Here is a 17,734-nt window from a genome sequence, read left to right as displayed (position 1 = left end):
TGTGTGTTGGTGCGTGTGCGTGTTGTGTGTGTGGAGTGTTTTGTGTGTGGGTGTGTCTGTCTTCTGTGTTTTCAACCTTTTCTTGTTTTTGCAGGTACAACTTTGATTGTTTTGCTTGTAGTCAATGTGTCTCATGTGCAGCTGCTTTGTAACAATGAAAATTGTAAAAGCGCTATATAAATAAAGTTGAGTTGAGTTAATGAGGAGCACCTGTCGCCAATACGCCCTTTTCACATGATGTCACGCATCTTCCGTCTGCCGCGAAGCAGTGTATCATTACTTCCGCTAGCACTCCAGTTCATAAGGTGGCGGTAATGCACCTATAAGCTGATTTGCCAACCGCGAGTAAAACTCAAGAAGAAGAAGTTACTTCCGCTAGTGCCTCAGAATGGAGTTTACCAAGTGGCTTGCACATCTGCCACAAATACGTCTAGATGATGTACAACGTCTTGCAGACAAATTTTCGCTAACGACAAGATCAAATCTAGAGAAAGGATAGAAATTCTTCGTTGAACAGTACCTGTTTGATTGTGAAGGTAAGTGTTTTATTTTCTTTTTGTGTTAGCGAAGGTGCTAGGATAAGTACTTGAATACGTGTTCTGTCAGTTTTTTTTCTCACTGTTGTTAAATTCCAGCGCGACGGCAAAACGGAAGTTCTTCTTCTTCTTCTTTTTCTTGTTTGTTGCTAGACGGATGTTATGATACACTGCATTGCAAAAAGGCGGAAGTTACGTGACGTCATTGTGAAAAGGGCCTATCGAAGGTCTGAGTGAGAGGGACAAAAGAACAACAATTCCCAGCATACAGCACTCACAACCTTACACCAACATTGATATTTATTACTCTTATTTTAAAAGAGAAAATACACCTACGGGAACGTAACAAATGCATTTTTTAGGGCTGGAACGACACGTCGACGTGCGTGAAATGCGTCGACGCTTCGTATTATTTACGTTTATCTGCTGTAATAGCAGTTTCTGTTCCCGGGCGTGTGTAAGTTTATCAGCAGAACAAGAGAAAGTATAATACACCCGACAAAAAGCGATCGAGAGCCTCGGACGCAGTAAGTTAGTGAATGGACGGGGGAATTCCCCCTAACGTTACCCCCGGAATGCGAGCATCACAGCATGGACACGCAATCACAAACGGACGGAGAGGGGCACGTAGATGTAGACTTTCATAATAAATTACTTTTTTGTAATTTACTTTTTTGTAATGTAAAGCTACATTACGCTTTACATTAATGATTTACATTAACGCTATTGTAGTAGTGTAAGTTAGTGTATGTGAACCTTTGCAGATTGTGACCCTGCTTAAATTACTCTTAAGCTTCAAAAAGGACTGACTATCATGAAACCACCAATGCACTTTTTGTCATTTGATAGCTTTATGCGAGGAATAAACCAATATGGCATAATTAAGAAACTCTGACCTTCGCTGGTGCTGTCTGTCAATCTCCAGTCAGCATGCGTGTGTACGGTGACGGTCAGGACGCTACTCTTTCCAAGATGTTCCAATGTTTTCATTATTCTTCATAATGACAAGATGATAGTCTATGGTTTTGTTTAAAATGTATTTTGCTAGAGACTGTGAGTTAACGTTACTCACTGAGTATAGCTTAGTTTATTAGAAGCACTGGAAGCGGTCTGAATATGTTGCGTCTTCATACGAAATAACTCTTTTTAAACCTCTGATTTAACTGTATACTGTCGGATTGATGCAACGCACTATGTGTTAAACATGTAACATATCATCTCTTCTCGTTGTGTTCTAACTATTATTTACTTTGGGGAGCAAAATGATCCCCGGGACTTCAGAAGGAGTAGGTGCTTTAAGCGCATCATTGTGCGTCCGGGATGCGCATGACTGTAAATAACGAAGCGAATGCATTAAGCGCATCATTCTGAGTTCCGGGTGCCCCGAGCTCGCTTTAACGCCACTCTGCATTAGAGTCTTTTATACGGTGATAGTTTTGTACAATAAACAGAGACAGATAGTAGTATTTTACTTTTACTCAATTAAATCATGAGACTGAAAATAGAGTCGGATATTACTTGGAGGAAAAAAATACAGAGCATATATCATGCTCTAGTATTTCATATACACATTTTTTAATGTTTTTACATTTACATTTAGTCATTTAGCAGACGCTTTTATCCAAAGCGACCTACAGATGAGGGAAACAATGGAAGCAATTGGAACAACATAAGGACAACAAAAAGCATAAGTGCAATAAATTTTTTTTACCTTTAATACAGTACTTAAGTACATAAAAAATCTGTATTTTTTACTTTTAAAATTAAAACTACTTAATTAAAAGAAGATGGTGATTTTAATGTAAACACGGATTAAAATGTTAAAACAACAATATTTATTTATAAAATGTAGTGGAGTAAAAAGTATGATTTGCTTTACAATGTAAGAAAATACTAGAATTTATTGTTTATTTGCAAAATTTGCCAACGGATTAATAAAGTAATCCAAAAAATCTTAATTAGATTAATAAAAAACAACAATCGTTAGATTAGTCGACTCATCAAAAAATAATCGTTAGATTAGTCGACAATTAAAATAACCGTTAGTTGCAGCCCTACATCTTTTATTCCTACACTTTAATTTGAGCAATTTTACGTGTTTAATACATGCATGGGCAACTTATAACACACCAAAGACACAGAAAAACACGTATTTCCGCAATATGACCCCTTTAAGGGTTTTTAATTCGAAATTTGCCATTTCCATCACTCGTTTCCGATGCGAAACTTCAAAATGCGAATAAAACCAAAGTGATGGAAACCTGCTTACTGACTGTGGAAACTTCACACTGGACTTCAAGCAACATGGATTCTGTGCCTCTCCACTCTTCCTCCAGACTCTGGGACCTTGATTTCCAAATGAAATGCAAAATTTACTTTCATCTGAAAAGAGGACTTTGGTCCACTGTGTTTTCTGAAGTCCACAGTCAACGCAGCCATCTATCAGGAAATTTTAGAGCACTTCATGCTTCCTTCTACTGACAAGCTTTATGGAGATGCAGATTTCATTTTCCAGCAGGACTTGGCACCTGCCCACACCGCCAAAGGTACCAAAAGCTGGTAAAAATAAATGAATAAAAACCTTTTTCACGATATTCTAATTTTTTTAGATTTACCTGTATGTCATTTTGGAGTAGCGTTGCAAAATTAAGGCAATTTTCATGTCTGGAAACTTTCCATGGGAATTAACGGGAAAATATGGGAATTAATTGGAATAAACTGGGAATTACAAAATGACAGGTTAGCCTATAACAAGGAATTTAAAGGGACTGTTCACCCAAAAATGAAAATTCTGTCACCATTTACTCAAGTTGTTCTAAACCTGTATAAATTTCTTTGTTTTGCTCAACACAAAGGAAGATTTTTGGAAGAATGTCAGTAACCAAACACATCTCATCTCCCATTTACTGCCATAGTAGGGAATACAAATACTCCCATAGTCAATGGGGGATGAAATCTGTTTGGTTACTGGCATTCTTCAAAATAACTTTGTGTGGCAGTGTCCTCGGATTTGATCCAAGTTTCAGTAAGTGCTAGAAGAGAGAGACCAGAATGTTTAGCAAAGCTTGTAATGAAATCTGTTTTGTTTACCGTGGATTGGCATAAGCCAATAGGAAATATAATTGAGACAGTTGTGGATGCTGAAAGAGTGCACATATTATTAGCATTGCATTGCCTTTGGCGTGGTACAGGTGATTTAAGAGTTGTAGTAACAGTAGCAGGGCTCGACATTACCGCTTGTCCGGGACAAGTGAATGTTTTGTATGGGCAAGTGAGAGATAACTTTACTTGCCCGACTGGACAAGTAACTTGAAAAAAAACAACAACAACAGTTCGACATATATGTAGAATAATAAGAATATGTGCATTAGACAGAGCTGTGTGTTTGTGTGTAGTGCGTTTGTCGTGGTGGTGCTTGTTGTGTGTGACAATAATCAATGGCGCATCGCACTGAGTCCATGTAACTACATGCGGAGCGGAATCCTGTTATTTAAATTTCATCTGGCTGTTATGCGTGTCTGAGTGAATTACGTGCACAGTTTAACATACAACACGAGTGATGGTCGATTATTTGTCTGCGTCTGCACTGTATGAGGATATGAACACTAGGGATGGGCGATATTATATCATTTGCGATATACCGGTAGAAATTCCCCACACGATAGGAATTAGTCTTCCCGCGATATAAACGATAAATTCTAGTTGATGACGTATTTCTTTGTGAGACCCATTCACAGCTCATATGTGAAGCGAAAACGGGTATAGCGGAGGGCGGAAGTGAAGCTGAGAAAGAGTTTGCACTAAAAGACGAGCTCTAAATCTCGTTTAGTTTGGCACTGTAGATGCATCCGAGTTAATGTTTAGTTTCACTTTCGTTTTATTTAATTTGTTTAAGTATTCGTTGATAGTCATAATGCGTTACACCACAACATTTAGTTTGGCTAAAAGTATTTATTTAAACATTCGTTAGATGTTATGCGCGCGTGCGCAAATTGTTTAATATGATTTCTTGCCTGTTATATACAGGATGAACGGAGCGTCCCGTGCACAGCTCGCGCCCACATGTGCTTTCATAGCGACACAACGCGCACAGCACTGCTGCCTGTTTACATACAGTACAAATGCGAGTTTGTATTACGTTATTTTAAATACGTTTATGAGCGTATAAAAGCATGGATTATTTAATTAGATTTCTTTTATCCGCATTTTTCTGTTCTCTTTCTGTAGCGCGAGTCATAGACCGATTCAGTGTATGTTGCTGTGAGAAGAGAAGGTTCACACAGTTCAAGAGAGAGTGATTGACAGCGTGATGCGATCGATCGTTTCCACCCAACAATAGAATATATACAGTTTTAGGTATGACATGATGTGTTTATTGAGCTTTAGTTCATTTAACTTTTCTTTACTACAACCTTTTGAAGTCGAATCTCACTATTATATTTTATATTTACAAAAATACTGTAGGTATATTTTAGGAGCTGTTTGATTTGGGGTAAGTTTTACTTTTTGATAATATTTGTTTTTCTGAGGGTCTAGACTACATGCAGCTACTATCACTTGACACAAAAAAACAGCGGTCGATGGCGTTATGGATATATCGTCATTTTTATCGTTATCGCAAGAAATACCAAGAATTATCGTGATAGAGTTTTAGGGCCATATCGCCATCCCTAATATTACACATGCTTACATGTGTTCTTGTATGTTTTAAGTTATTGTATAGTTGTGCACAGACACAGTTTTACGTATTGTCGGTCACGAGTCAGTATGACACGTCAGAAGATTGCCCTCACCGCAGCTGAGCCTGGTTTCTCCCAAGGTTTTTTTCTCTACCATTATTCATCATTGGAGTTTGGGTTCCTCGCCACAGCAGAGCAGTGCAGTGTTGGCTTGCTCACCGGGAGACTGCATTTATTTATTTATTCATTTATTTATTAGATATTATTTATTATAATGATCTTGCTTGGTCTATAAACACCATGCACTGTGCTGTGTTTTACCTTTCTGTGTTTTTCTTATTTGCTCCTGTAAAGCTGCTTTGGAACAATGCACATTGTGAAAAGCGCTATATAAATAAAATATGAATTGAATTGAAACAAAAAATATGTGGTTGTACTCATAGCAGGGTTTCCGCGGGGTATTGAAAAGCATTAATAGTCATTAAATGGATTTTGATCAAATTAAGGCCTTAAATGGGATTAAAAAGCATTAAATTTACAATTCTGAAGGCATTACAAATTATAGGAAGTTTTGAAGAAAAAATAATATTCACAATTTATTTTGATGAACTTTACAAGTGATTTGCTGTCACAAAATTGTACATTTATGCGCTAAAAACACGGAACCAGTTTGGTAACTGCTTCAGGCCGGTGCGGATTTGCGGTAACGCCGGATGTTTGGATAGTGGTGGGATGAGACCTAGCAAAGAAGATGCACCATGGGGAAGTGCAAATTCCAGGAGAAGTGGTTGGAAGACGATGATTTTAAGACATGGTTGCAGCCCGTTCGTGGTCAACCAGGTGAAGGATTTTGCAGTGTTTGCAAAAAGAAATTTAAGATAGCTACAATGGGTGTAAACGCCGTTAAATCACATAATGCAGTCTGAAGCCACAAATCGGCTATTAGGGTCACACAGTCGCAACAATTTACTATGTCTAGTTACTTTAATGCGACCGACAAAGTACCCTCTGCTGCTACTAGTACTGCCACCACCACTACAAATATAATATTATATATAATATTTTAGTATATATACACTGCGTTCCAAATTATTATGCAAATGATATCTTTCTCTGGTTTTCCTAATTTGTCGATGCAAATGACAGTCAGTATAATTTTCAAGTAATCAACAGTTAGGGTACATTTGGAATTTTATTGAACAAACCTCCCACTGACAACAGTATTTATTTAAAAAATGAAAAACTCAAAATGCACTGTTCCAAATTATTATGCACAACAGAGTTTGAAAACATTTCATAGGTTGTAAAAAACTGAAAATGGTCATTTGTTGAATTTGCAGCATTAGGAGGTCATATTTACTGAAATCAAAAGCTATTTCAATCAAAAACATCCTAACAGGGCAAGTTACATGTTAACATAGGACCCCTTCTTTGATATCACCTTCACAATTCTTGCATCCATTGAACTTGTGAGTTTTTGGATAGTTTCTGATTGAATTTCTTTGCAGGATGTCAGAATAGCCTCCCAGAGCTGCTGTTTTGATGCTAACTGCCTCCCACCATCATAGATCTTTCGCTTGAGGATGCTCCAAAGGTTCTCAATAGGGTTGAGGTCAGGGGAGGATGGTGGCCACACCATGAGTTTCTCTCCTTTTATGCCCATAGCAGCCAATGACACAGAGGTATTCTTTGCAGCATGAGATGGTGCATTGTCATGCATGAAGATGATTTTGCTACGGAAGGCATGGTTCTTCTTTTTGTACCATGGAAGAAAGTGCTCAGTCAGAAACTCTACATACCTTGCAGAGTTCATTTTCACACCTTCAGGGACCCTAAAGGGGCCCACCAGCTGTCTCCCCATGATTCCAGCCCAAAACATGACTCCGCCACCTCCTTGCTGACGTCGCAGCCTTGTTGGGACATGGTGGCCATCCACCAACCATCCACTACTCCATCCATCTGGACCATCCAGGGTTGCACGGCACTCATCAGTAAACAAGACTGTTTGAAAATTAGTCTTCATGTATGTGTGGGCCCACTGCAACCGTTTCTGCTTGTGAGCATTGGTTAGGGGTGGCCGAATAGTAGGTTTATGCACAACTGCAAGCATCTGGAGGATCCTACACCTTGAGGTTTTCGGGACTCCCGAGGCACCAGCAGCTTCAAATACCTGTTTGCTGCTTTGCAATGGCATTTTTGCAGCTGCTCTCTTAATCCGATGAATTTGTCTGGAAGAAACCTTCCTCATTCTGCCTTTATCTGCACGAACCCTTCTGTGCTCTGAATCAGCCACAAATCTCTTCACAGTACGATGATCTCGCTTAAGTTTTCGTGAAATATCTAATGTTTTCATACCTTGTCCAAGACATTGCACTATTTGACGCTTTTCGGCAGCAGACAGATCCTTTTTCTTTCCCATATTGCTTGAAACCTGTGGCCTGCTTAATAATGTGGAACGTCCTTCTTAAGTAGTTTTCCTTTAATTGGGCTCACCTGGCAAACTACTTATCACAGGTGTCTGAGATTGATTTCAGTGATCCAAAGAGCACTGAGACACAATACCATCCATAAGTTTAATTGAACAATATAAAATTAAATGTTTACGACACTTAAATCCAATTTGCATAATAATTTGGAACGCAGTGTATAGTATATAATATTAATATTAGAGGTGCACCGATTGACCGGACAGAGATCGGAATCGGCCGGTTTTTCGTATGATCGGCCGGACCGGTGACCGGCCGGTCAGTCTCACGTCTCGCCGATTCCAAGCCGATCTTCTGTTGCCCGTGATGTGGGCAAGAACGTCACCGCCGTCAGTACACTCAAAGCCGCAAGTAAACATGTAAACGTGCGTGCGCACAGCCTGTCTTTCACGGCTCGTTTATACTCGCATGTGGGTCCACCGGACCGCGAGTCTGCTGACTGACGCGCATCTCTCATGTCCGCTCACTGCACGCGCGTGCACACGCATCATGTACTGTACACACTGTTCATCTCTCGCTGCTCCGTCTACATGGGGTATGTATGCTAACAGTGATGCTAAACTCTGACACATGCTAAACTCACGTCGAAGTCGTTCACTCTGTGTAAAACAAACGTAAATTCCATTCCTTGTCTTACGTTAAAACTGTGGTCATTTCACCTAGGTAAAATGACATTCAACACGACTTCTACTTGTTTTTAAAAATCCAAAATATAAAAAAATGAATAAATCAACCAATATATGTGATATATATCTGATTGAGTTCTTTACTAACACAAAAAACTGCAAATACATATACATCTTTAGAGTAGAATTCACTCATAAGATTTTTAACTTTTTTATTGAAGTTGCAGCAAAAATCAATCCACTTCTTTTAATCCTACAGACACAAGATAAAGACAATTTATTTTACATTTCAGAAAAAATGAAATAAAGCAATGTTAGTTTCATAAACGGAAACAGACGGGTATAAAGTATTTTATTGTTATCTTAGACTTTTGTGAGATGAGTACAAAAATGAAAAAGGTAAATTAAGTGACTTGTTTAGTTATATTTTATTATTTGTACTTCTTTTCAGTCACAGAGTTCTTCAATTTAAGAGTTGTTTGGGAAAGAGAAGATTCTGTAATTTAATGCAGCTTGGAGAACTGCATTTAGGGAAATTTGGGGAAAATGTAATGTTCAATCATTTATTCAATGAAAATAAAAAAAATGTGTATTGAAGAAAAGTTAATATGGTTTTATATACAGTATACTGTCAATTATAGTTTGTGGATAGAAAATTGGAATCGGCAAAAATCGGAATCGGCAGGTTTCACTTGTAATAAAATAGGAAATCAGAATCGGCAAAGAAAATTGCAATCGGTGCATCTCTAATATCCTTTGTTTATTCCTCCTCATCTCAACGGGCGCAAAGTCCAGGGGCTTTGGAAAAAAAGGAGAACGCAGTGCAGCTCGCGTTTTCCGCGCGGTTTTAGACGCGAAATGTGAATCGGGCCTTACTGTTAGTAAACATCGATGCGCTTTTGTGGGCGGAGCTTAGCTGGAGGCAGAAAGATCCCACTGACCGCATTTCTAATGCTAGGTTTGCTTGCTTTTTGACAATGACTAGAAAAAATATGATTAAATTTTAACATTTAAGGTCACTGACTGTCTAGGTCCGCGATTGTTTTTGAAAAAGTTAACTTCAACGCCATGAACCTGGCCGACCTGTACGCGCTCACTCAATGGATCCAGGGACGAACTGAAAGGATTACCTCCAGTTAAGTGGCCTGACATCTACACCTATTACACCTACCAGACAGAGAAACCAAGCGTGTATAGTAAAGATAACCTGAGAGCGTATAAATCTAAAGATGCCTGCGTGTACTAACAGTGGCAAACGTTAGCAAATGCATTTACTTGAACACAAACCTGATACATAACATGAGCCTTCTCACTGTTCCCTCTCCCTTTATATTAATGCACTTGTGACAACTAAAGAAAAAGAGATGACAAACAGTTTCTTTTATGTTTAGTTTCTGGCCGATAGTTGCTAGTTGTATAACTAACAAAGATAGTGGGTACACCCTATGAGTTCAAAAGCTAACGCTAACTTGTGTGAAAAATAACATTGTTCCCCAATTTCTGATTTGGGCATATGTGAGATATTTTTAGACACATACCTAAATCATAATCCACACCAACAAAAGACAGTATCTTTTTAATCTTAAGTGTTATGAAGTGAAACGCGAGCATATTTGATGATTGTTTCTGTTCAGTCCGCTAGTTTTATTGTGTTTAACTACAGCTGTAGTCTGTGTTTTGTTTGGCAGTGGAAGCAGGTATGTGTTAAAATATCAAATTGGAGACTGTATTCTGTCCATTGTGGCACTAAACAACACAACAAGATGATATTTTAAACTCCTTATGTAACCAGTATTGTGCTGGTTTGTATTGGCCACCTCCAGTTTTCCCTTTGTTTTGCCTCCAGCTAGAGCCGTGATGTAAGCGTGACGTCGGCGAGAAAGGGGTCTATACACTTACGAGCTTTCTGCCGCCAAACTGCTTCTTCCACTGACTGGGCCGAGTGCACAGTTTAAATACTTTACCTGGCATTGGACTCGCCTCACAATAACACGCTATAAACAAGCAAAACGAAGAATGCACAATTTTCTCTGAAATAACTTGAAACTGACAAATGTAATTGGCATCCACCATTGTTTATTACATATTTAATAGAAATCAGACTTTGCTTTTGATTTTTTTATTCAACATAATATTGTACAGTAAATAATAAAACAAATGAAAATGTCATGGACAAAAATGATGGGACACCTAACCTATTATTTTGTGGCACAACCTTGCAACAAATCACTGCAAGCAAACATTTTCTGTTGCTCTCGATGAGACTTCTGCACATGTTAACAGGTAGTTTGGCCCACTATTCCTGAGCAAACTGCTCCAGCTGTCTCCGGTTTGATGGGTGCCTTCTCCAGACTGCAAGTTTCAGCTCTTTCAATAGATGTTCCATAGGACTCAGATCAGGACTCATCAAGGCCACTTCAGAATAGTCCAATGTTTCGTTCTTATCCATTCTTGGGTGATTTTAGCTGTGTGTTTTGGGTCATCATCCTGTTGGAGGACCCATGACCTGCGACTGCGCTAAAATCCAAGCGCTAAAATCCACGTAATTCCGCTGAGATCTGCAGGTGCACATTCTGTGGGTTTTAGGCGCTGCTGTAACTCATTATCATTTAAAGAGACGTGCACCAAAACGGGTTGCTGTGAGCATAGCTGTTTTTGACGAGGCAAAAAGGGTTTTGTTTACACAGCCATTGAGTGTTTTTTTCCTTTAAGAGCTGTTTAGGTAAGAGAAGATCCTGTAATTTAATGCAGCTTGGAGAACTGCATTTAGGGAAACTTGGGGTAATTGTAATGTTCAATAATTTATCTTATGAAAAATGAAATTGTTATTATGAAAAAATACTGTCAGTTGTAGTTTGTGGATAGAAAGTCGGAATCGCCAACAATCGGACTCGGCCGGTTTCATTTATAATAAAATCGGAAACCGGAATCGGGCAAGAAAATGGCAATCGGTGCATCTCTATAGCAGGGCTGTCACGATTAATTGTCTAATAAATTATTGCGATTATGACAATAAATTTTTTGTTTTAGGCCTTTTTTTTACGATTATGATGATTTATTTCTCATACATTTTTTATTTAGCTTTGAAATGAATATATATTATAAAAATTGATAAAAACAGTGCTAGTTTTAAAGGCTAAATTTTTTATATCCTAAATACCCGTCACATCACAGTATAAGCTTGTGACTAACCTTTGTGTATGCATTCTTAGATGCCTAATAAAGTTTGATGTTGTCGTTCCGGTGTCTTATAATTATTTTCCCCACATTCTTTGCATTTAGCCGATCTTCCCGAAGTTCCCAATTCTGACACATTAATAAAACCGAATGTGAGAACATATGGTGCGGTGCCGAGGCTCCCGGCATGTTTCATGTGACTGAAGTTTACGCGGAATACGCAGTGAAATGTCCATCATGAAATTCTAATTTCTAAGTTCTATTTACCGCTATACACATTCTTTCCTTACAATATCAGTAAGTCAAGGATAAAAGAGTCTTTTTTTTTCAATATTCACAAGTCCTTTTTGTCGAGTCGAGTCAAGTCTGAAGTCATTTCAGGTCAAGTCTGAAGTAGAGTCTGAAGTTAAAATGCGACTTGAGTGCGACTCGAGTCCGAGTCACTAACTCAATTGCCCATCTCTGCATCATAGTACAAACCTCATTTTTGAGCCTTAATGGACTATTCACCCTAAAAAGAAAATTGTGTCATTATTAAAAGTTTTACTGTACTGGGAGGGATGGACTTCCTCTGGCGTATAAACGGAACCATTTGATCTTTCTTTACTGTAGATATTCTCTTTTGTATACTCTTTTTTTTTTTTAATACTCTTATGAATGTAGCTTCAACATGTTTATCTGCAGGTCAACTTCGGGTGACACCGTTCAGTTTGTCGAGCAGTCGCTGGACACCAACCTTCTGAATAATGCCATACGACTGTGTATCCCACACTGCCCTCTGCTGCCAGGAGGAGTTCACATTCAGGAGACACTTAACAACATATTGATCCTGATCGCCACAAGCCAATCGGTCCATCGGCTAGTTTTGCCGCACCCTACGCACATGTACCACAGTGTAAGCAGCACCATTGTTTACTAAACATGTCATTCTTATATTACATAAACTGCTTATTGTTCAGCAAGATCTGACATATGTCCCTCCACAGGATCTGGTCACTGAACTCCAGATGCAGTCCATCTTCACAGATATCGGAAAGCTAAACCTAAAGGAACCGGCCCACTGTTATGTGCTCCCATTCGCTCAAGGCTCACAGCCGACAGGCCCCTCCACTACGGCCGCTTGGATCAGTCCTCAAGGGGAGGCACTTTTCGCTCTTGGCTTGCCTTTGGGTGGCATTATGATCATCACTTTACCTCCTCATGATCAAGAAGGTATTTTTCCCCTTCCAAGACTTTTTCTCTGTATATACCAGTGTGTACAGACTAAGAGAAATATTTTTTGTGATAAAGGGACTGTGTCTGTGATGGAGCTGAAGCAGAGTTCAGTGATACAGAGAATAGCCGGCTGGATGCCCACCGCCATCAGGTGGAATGCTCGAGTTGAATGAAATTATTCAGTCGCCCACAAATAAAAGCTTGTCATATCAACTTTCAGAAACACGTTTTAAATTAAGTTTCTTTCTCACAGGGGCGATCAGAGTCCGTCTGATCTCGCCATCAGTCTGGTTGCTCACCAGCTAGAAGATGACACCTTTGTGCTTGCCCTTTGTCAGGATCATAAGCTCAGGATGTGGTCATTTAAGGTTAGTGTGGCTTCAGGATGGGGCTTACAGTTGTGCTCAAAATTATTCATACGCTAGGTAAAAATGACCAAAGAAGGCTGTGAAAATAAATCTGCATCATTTTTCATTAAGCCTTTTGTTCTTTTATTTTAAAAAATTACAAAAATCAAACCTTTCATTAGAGAACAAGAATTTTAAATGGGAGGGGGGTCTATAGTTATGAAACCCTTCATTTGCTATAGGGTTCAGGTCAGGGAACTGGGATGACCATGGCAGAAGCTTGGTCTTGTGCTCAGTGACCCGTTTTGTTTCGGTTTTGATGTTTGTTTTTGGATCGTTGTCCTGTTGGAAGATCCAAACTTGGCCCATTATGTGACTCCTAGCAGGGACAGTCAGGTTTAGATCTTTGCTAGAATCCATGATGCCTGAACAAGATATCCAGGATCTCCAGCATAGAATTAAGTCCAAAACATTAAAGATACAGCCATACATTTAACTCTACACATGGGGTACCAAAGAACCCATCCTGTTTTATGTTCCAGTAGCGTCTGTTACTTTTCAAATGTTCTATGGTGAGATGAAACTAAAAAATGAGCTTTTTAAGCAGAAAACACTTAAGATGGGTTTCGTGCACACAGGGATAAACAAGCATGCTCTTTATCTGTAATGTTATGGGCCTAATTCTCTGCTGGAGATCCTGGATATCTTGTTCAAAAAGATGGCATCATGGATTCTAGAAATTATCAACAGATAAAAAAAATCTAAAACTGACTGTCCCTGCTAGGAGTCACATAATGGGCCAAGTTTGGATCTTCCAACAGGACAATGATCTAAAAACAAATATCAAAACAAACAGGTCACTGAGCACTAGGGCTGGACGAAATGGCCCAAATCGATATTGTAATATATTTCTTCATTTCGGTCGATACGATATAATTCCGATAACGATATGAACAATATTACAAAAAGCAAAATGTGCAAAGCTACATACATATGGGGCAGTTGTGGCCTAATGGTTAGAGAGTCGGACTCATGACCAGAAGGTTGCCGGTTCGATTCCCAGGGCCGGCGGGTAACAACTGAGGTGCCCTTGAGCAAGGCACCTTACCCCTACTTGCTCCCTGGGCGCTGCAGTGATAGCTGCCCACTGCTCCGGGGCTACGTGTGTTCACTACTCTCTGGATGGGTTAAATGCAGAGGTCACATTTCGTTGCCTTGTACATGTGCAATGACAATAAATTGAATCTAAATCTAAATGATAAGAATAAAATATTTTTGTGCAGGACTGTGCCCTTAAGTATCAAATATTAGAATCATGTTACCAATAAAAGAGAGAATAACTTCTCTTCTTCTAAGCTTCAAAGCATGGGCGTATCTTCAAAGCTCTACACGGGCACAGGCCTCCCATTACTTGACACTTTTTTTCTTGAAAGCCTGCTTTTGACATATTCATCTAAATTGATAATCTTCAATTATTAATGTCCACTGAATTTTATGTATGACTGTATTTCCATTTTGTTTTGTCAAAACTTTAAACAGGATTTGCCATGTTCTCCCTCAAGTTGACATTAAGAACGATTCAATTAGTTTTAGTGACTTTCATAGGCCCTACAGTATGCTTCAGTTTCTTAGCTACAAAAAAACTGTACCAAATTTGCCATTCTGTCCTCGAAATTGACATTGAGATCTGTTTAAACTTGTTTGTGTTTATTTTCCGACAAAATGTGTATTTAAGTTGAAATGAGATGATTCGTTATAACTATAGCTGTCGCACACACCATGAACACAATGGCATTTAATCCTTGAATCTGAAGTCAACACTTTCTTCACAAACATTTTATTATGAATGGAGACTTCAAAGCGAGACGAGAAGCACAGCGCCATGCGTCACGTCTACAACACGTGTCGGATGCGTACCTTATGCATGCGCGTGCTTGATCAGGTTGCAACTTTAACTTCCGAAGCAGGATGGGCCACATTTAACTATTTTTATTTAGTTTGAGTTAAAAACATGTGGCTCTTAATCGTTAATCAATGAATAGGTAGTGCGTGGCTGCTTGCTGCAGAAAAGAAACAGACCTGCGCAGACATGGATTTCTGTGCGCATGTACAGTTGATGTCCGGCTGCGTACAAGCATTAGTAAGTTGCTGATCCGTTTTGTAAATGAATATACAGACAAAAATGATCAATGTTAAAGTCCGAGTAAAGTGACATTAAAATATGTGTTCTGAGTTTGTCACACAACAGAAAAGTGTGTTATTAACCACACAGCCAAATTTGAATGGAGAAAAAAACATCCAAGTAAATAAAATAAGTTATCAAAATCTTGGAAAAATAAACGGGACTCTCTGCTCTCAAACGCTGAGGGTGTGTCCGCTGTTGGCGCTGAAGCCACGCCCACTCGCGTCGCTCAACCAACGTTGAGTCCCCAGCCCAGTAGGCTATTTGTGAATTATGTGAATACGTTTTATGGGAGGATTTGAATTCAAACACACGCAAGTTAATGAGCAGTGATCCTCCTTCCGTTCGCGTTTTTCTCCTCCATCCATTTGCGTCCGTTTTACCATTTGCTTATTTCGCATGCGGCAATGACTTCCTTGATGGTGCCTTCCATGGATACCATGCCTGTTCAATATTTTACATATGGTTAACTCATGAATGTGTATTCACCTGCCTTAATGAATCCTGTAAGTCTGGGCTGGGCACCCACTTCTACGGAGGGTATCCAAAGTACCATATCATCTCCATTTTGTCTAACTGTGGACTGATGAAGTCCACATTTGAAGTCTCTGTAACCTTTGCCAGCTACATGTATACCAGCAACTCATGATCGTAGGTCTTCTGCAATTTTTTTGCAGGCATGGCTCACATTAGCTAATGCTGCTTGTGAATAGCACACTGACACTGTTTGGGTGTTTATATAAGTCAATTTAGCTCTGAACCACACCATTATTCTCCTTTCATTGATTTCATTGACAGGTTTGTTAACACCTGACTCCAACTAGCATTAAATGTCACCCGAAACCTAGTGTTTCACTTACGGTTTCCACCATCACTTTGTTTGTTTAATGAGTGTGCTCAGTAAAGATATGAAAGACCATGACTGTAACTTTGTAAACATGGATATGCTGATATTTTAGGAAAAGTTAGGAAAAGCACAGACAAAGTCTTAGTTTGGTTACATTCAAGAGACTTTTGTATTCATTTTTTTATATGACTTGGAATCTGTTTTAAAAATGCAATTTAGTTTTGTTATTTGACATTAAATATATCTTTATTTTACAAAGAATTGTGCAGCATTAGAGTAATAATAAAACGGCGCGCTTGTTCATTTTTAGTTTGCCTCAACTCATTCTGTAAAAGTAAATCATGAAACTTTTATTCTGGATGCGATTAATCGCGATTAATCATTTGACAGTATTTTTTATAAATTCAAATATTTAAATGCTGCATTATTGAAAGCACACATCATTTCTACAAAACCCCATTAAATAAAAAATGCCAGCAATCTTGGTATGTATTGATCTGGCGCTATGGAATGCAAGTGATTGTTTACTGTAGTGATGATGTGGCTCTTATTTGCCTCTCAGCATCAGATGTGTCTCCTGGTGACTGATATGTTGGAGTACATGCCCGTGGGCCGTGGGGAAATGAAGAATTCTCCAGGGCAGGCTCATAAACTCCGACTCTGCTTCACCTCTGCAACTGGCCTGTGTCTCGCCGTTTACCTTGCTGTTCCCAAACGCAGCCAGTTCTGTGTGCTGCAGCTGGTGGCCAATGAGAACAGCCAATACAGCCTAGATCACATCTCCACACTGTTCTCAACACAGGTACAGCTTGGTACAGAAGATGCACGATACGTGACAGTGCGGTTACTGATGATGGATATGTCTGTGTTGAACAGGAGACACTGGTGGATTTTGTCTTGACAGCGACTGATGTTTGGGGTCTTTGGCTAGATGATGACAATCAGACCGTGGTGAAGTACATCAGCTTTGAACAGTGAGTACTACTTGGTACAGTTTCTTAATTTTTTTATTGTGATGCACCAATATAGAAAAATCTATACACAAGAGGCCAAAACCAAAAATATGTGTGTTAAATTAGCCTGAATACTGAATCTGTTAATGTTAAAAAATAGTTAAGTGATCAAACTAATTAATTTGACTAATTAATCAAAATATAGGCTATAGAGACATAACAGAGGTGGGCAGGACAGTGGGAGGAGAATGGGATTAGGATATGACAAAGGAAACATTGATTCAAAATACTTTTCTAGCTCATTTGTAACGAATGCAGACGTTTTGGTTTAAACAAGATTAACATGCAATTTGGTTTAATTATTTGTAAATATAATCTCATATACAGCAGTGATTTTTCCAATTTTTAATTTAATCAGCATTTTTAGATGTATTGTGGCCATTCCAGTCCAGTGTCTGTAGAATTTCAGAGCATTCAGAGAAAATACCAAACAGGATTTTTACCTGTTTCTTCAGTTTTCATTTTCTGCAAATAAATGCAAGTAGAAACAATATTTTATATTTGAAATTTGGAAGACATATTGTTAGTAGTTCACAGAATTAAACAAAAATGTATTAAACTGCAATGACCCTGTGTTATTAGTTTTGAGTGGTTGTGATCAGGGAATTAACAGAATTTAAAGGCCA

General features: G+C 38.8%; 1 protein-coding gene across 2 annotated transcripts in view; it reads left to right on the top strand.

Annotated features, from left to right (window-relative positions):
* nup160 (nucleoporin 160) overlaps positions 1–17,734 on the top strand; it is a 69,667-nt gene that overhangs the window by 9,143 nt on the left and 42,790 nt on the right. For both annotated transcript variants that reach the window (XM_057328938.1, XM_057328937.1), the window contains exons 3-8: positions 12,189–12,399; positions 12,491–12,716; positions 12,795–12,870; positions 12,973–13,087; positions 16,658–16,897; positions 16,972–17,069. In XM_057328938.1, the coding sequence (XP_057184921.1) occupies positions 12,189–12,399; positions 12,491–12,716; positions 12,795–12,870; positions 12,973–13,087; positions 16,658–16,897; positions 16,972–17,069 (966 nt within the window). The remainder of the gene's footprint in view (positions 1–12,188; positions 12,400–12,490; positions 12,717–12,794; positions 12,871–12,972; positions 13,088–16,657; positions 16,898–16,971; positions 17,070–17,734) is intronic.

This window comes from Triplophysa rosa, unplaced genomic scaffold (genome assembly GCF_024868665.1).
Source record: "Triplophysa rosa unplaced genomic scaffold, Trosa_1v2 scaffold9_ERROPOS8756747, whole genome shotgun sequence".
NCBI lineage: Eukaryota > Metazoa > Chordata > Actinopteri > Cypriniformes > Nemacheilidae > Triplophysa > Triplophysa rosa.
This window is presented reverse-complemented; position numbering and strand designations above follow the sequence as displayed.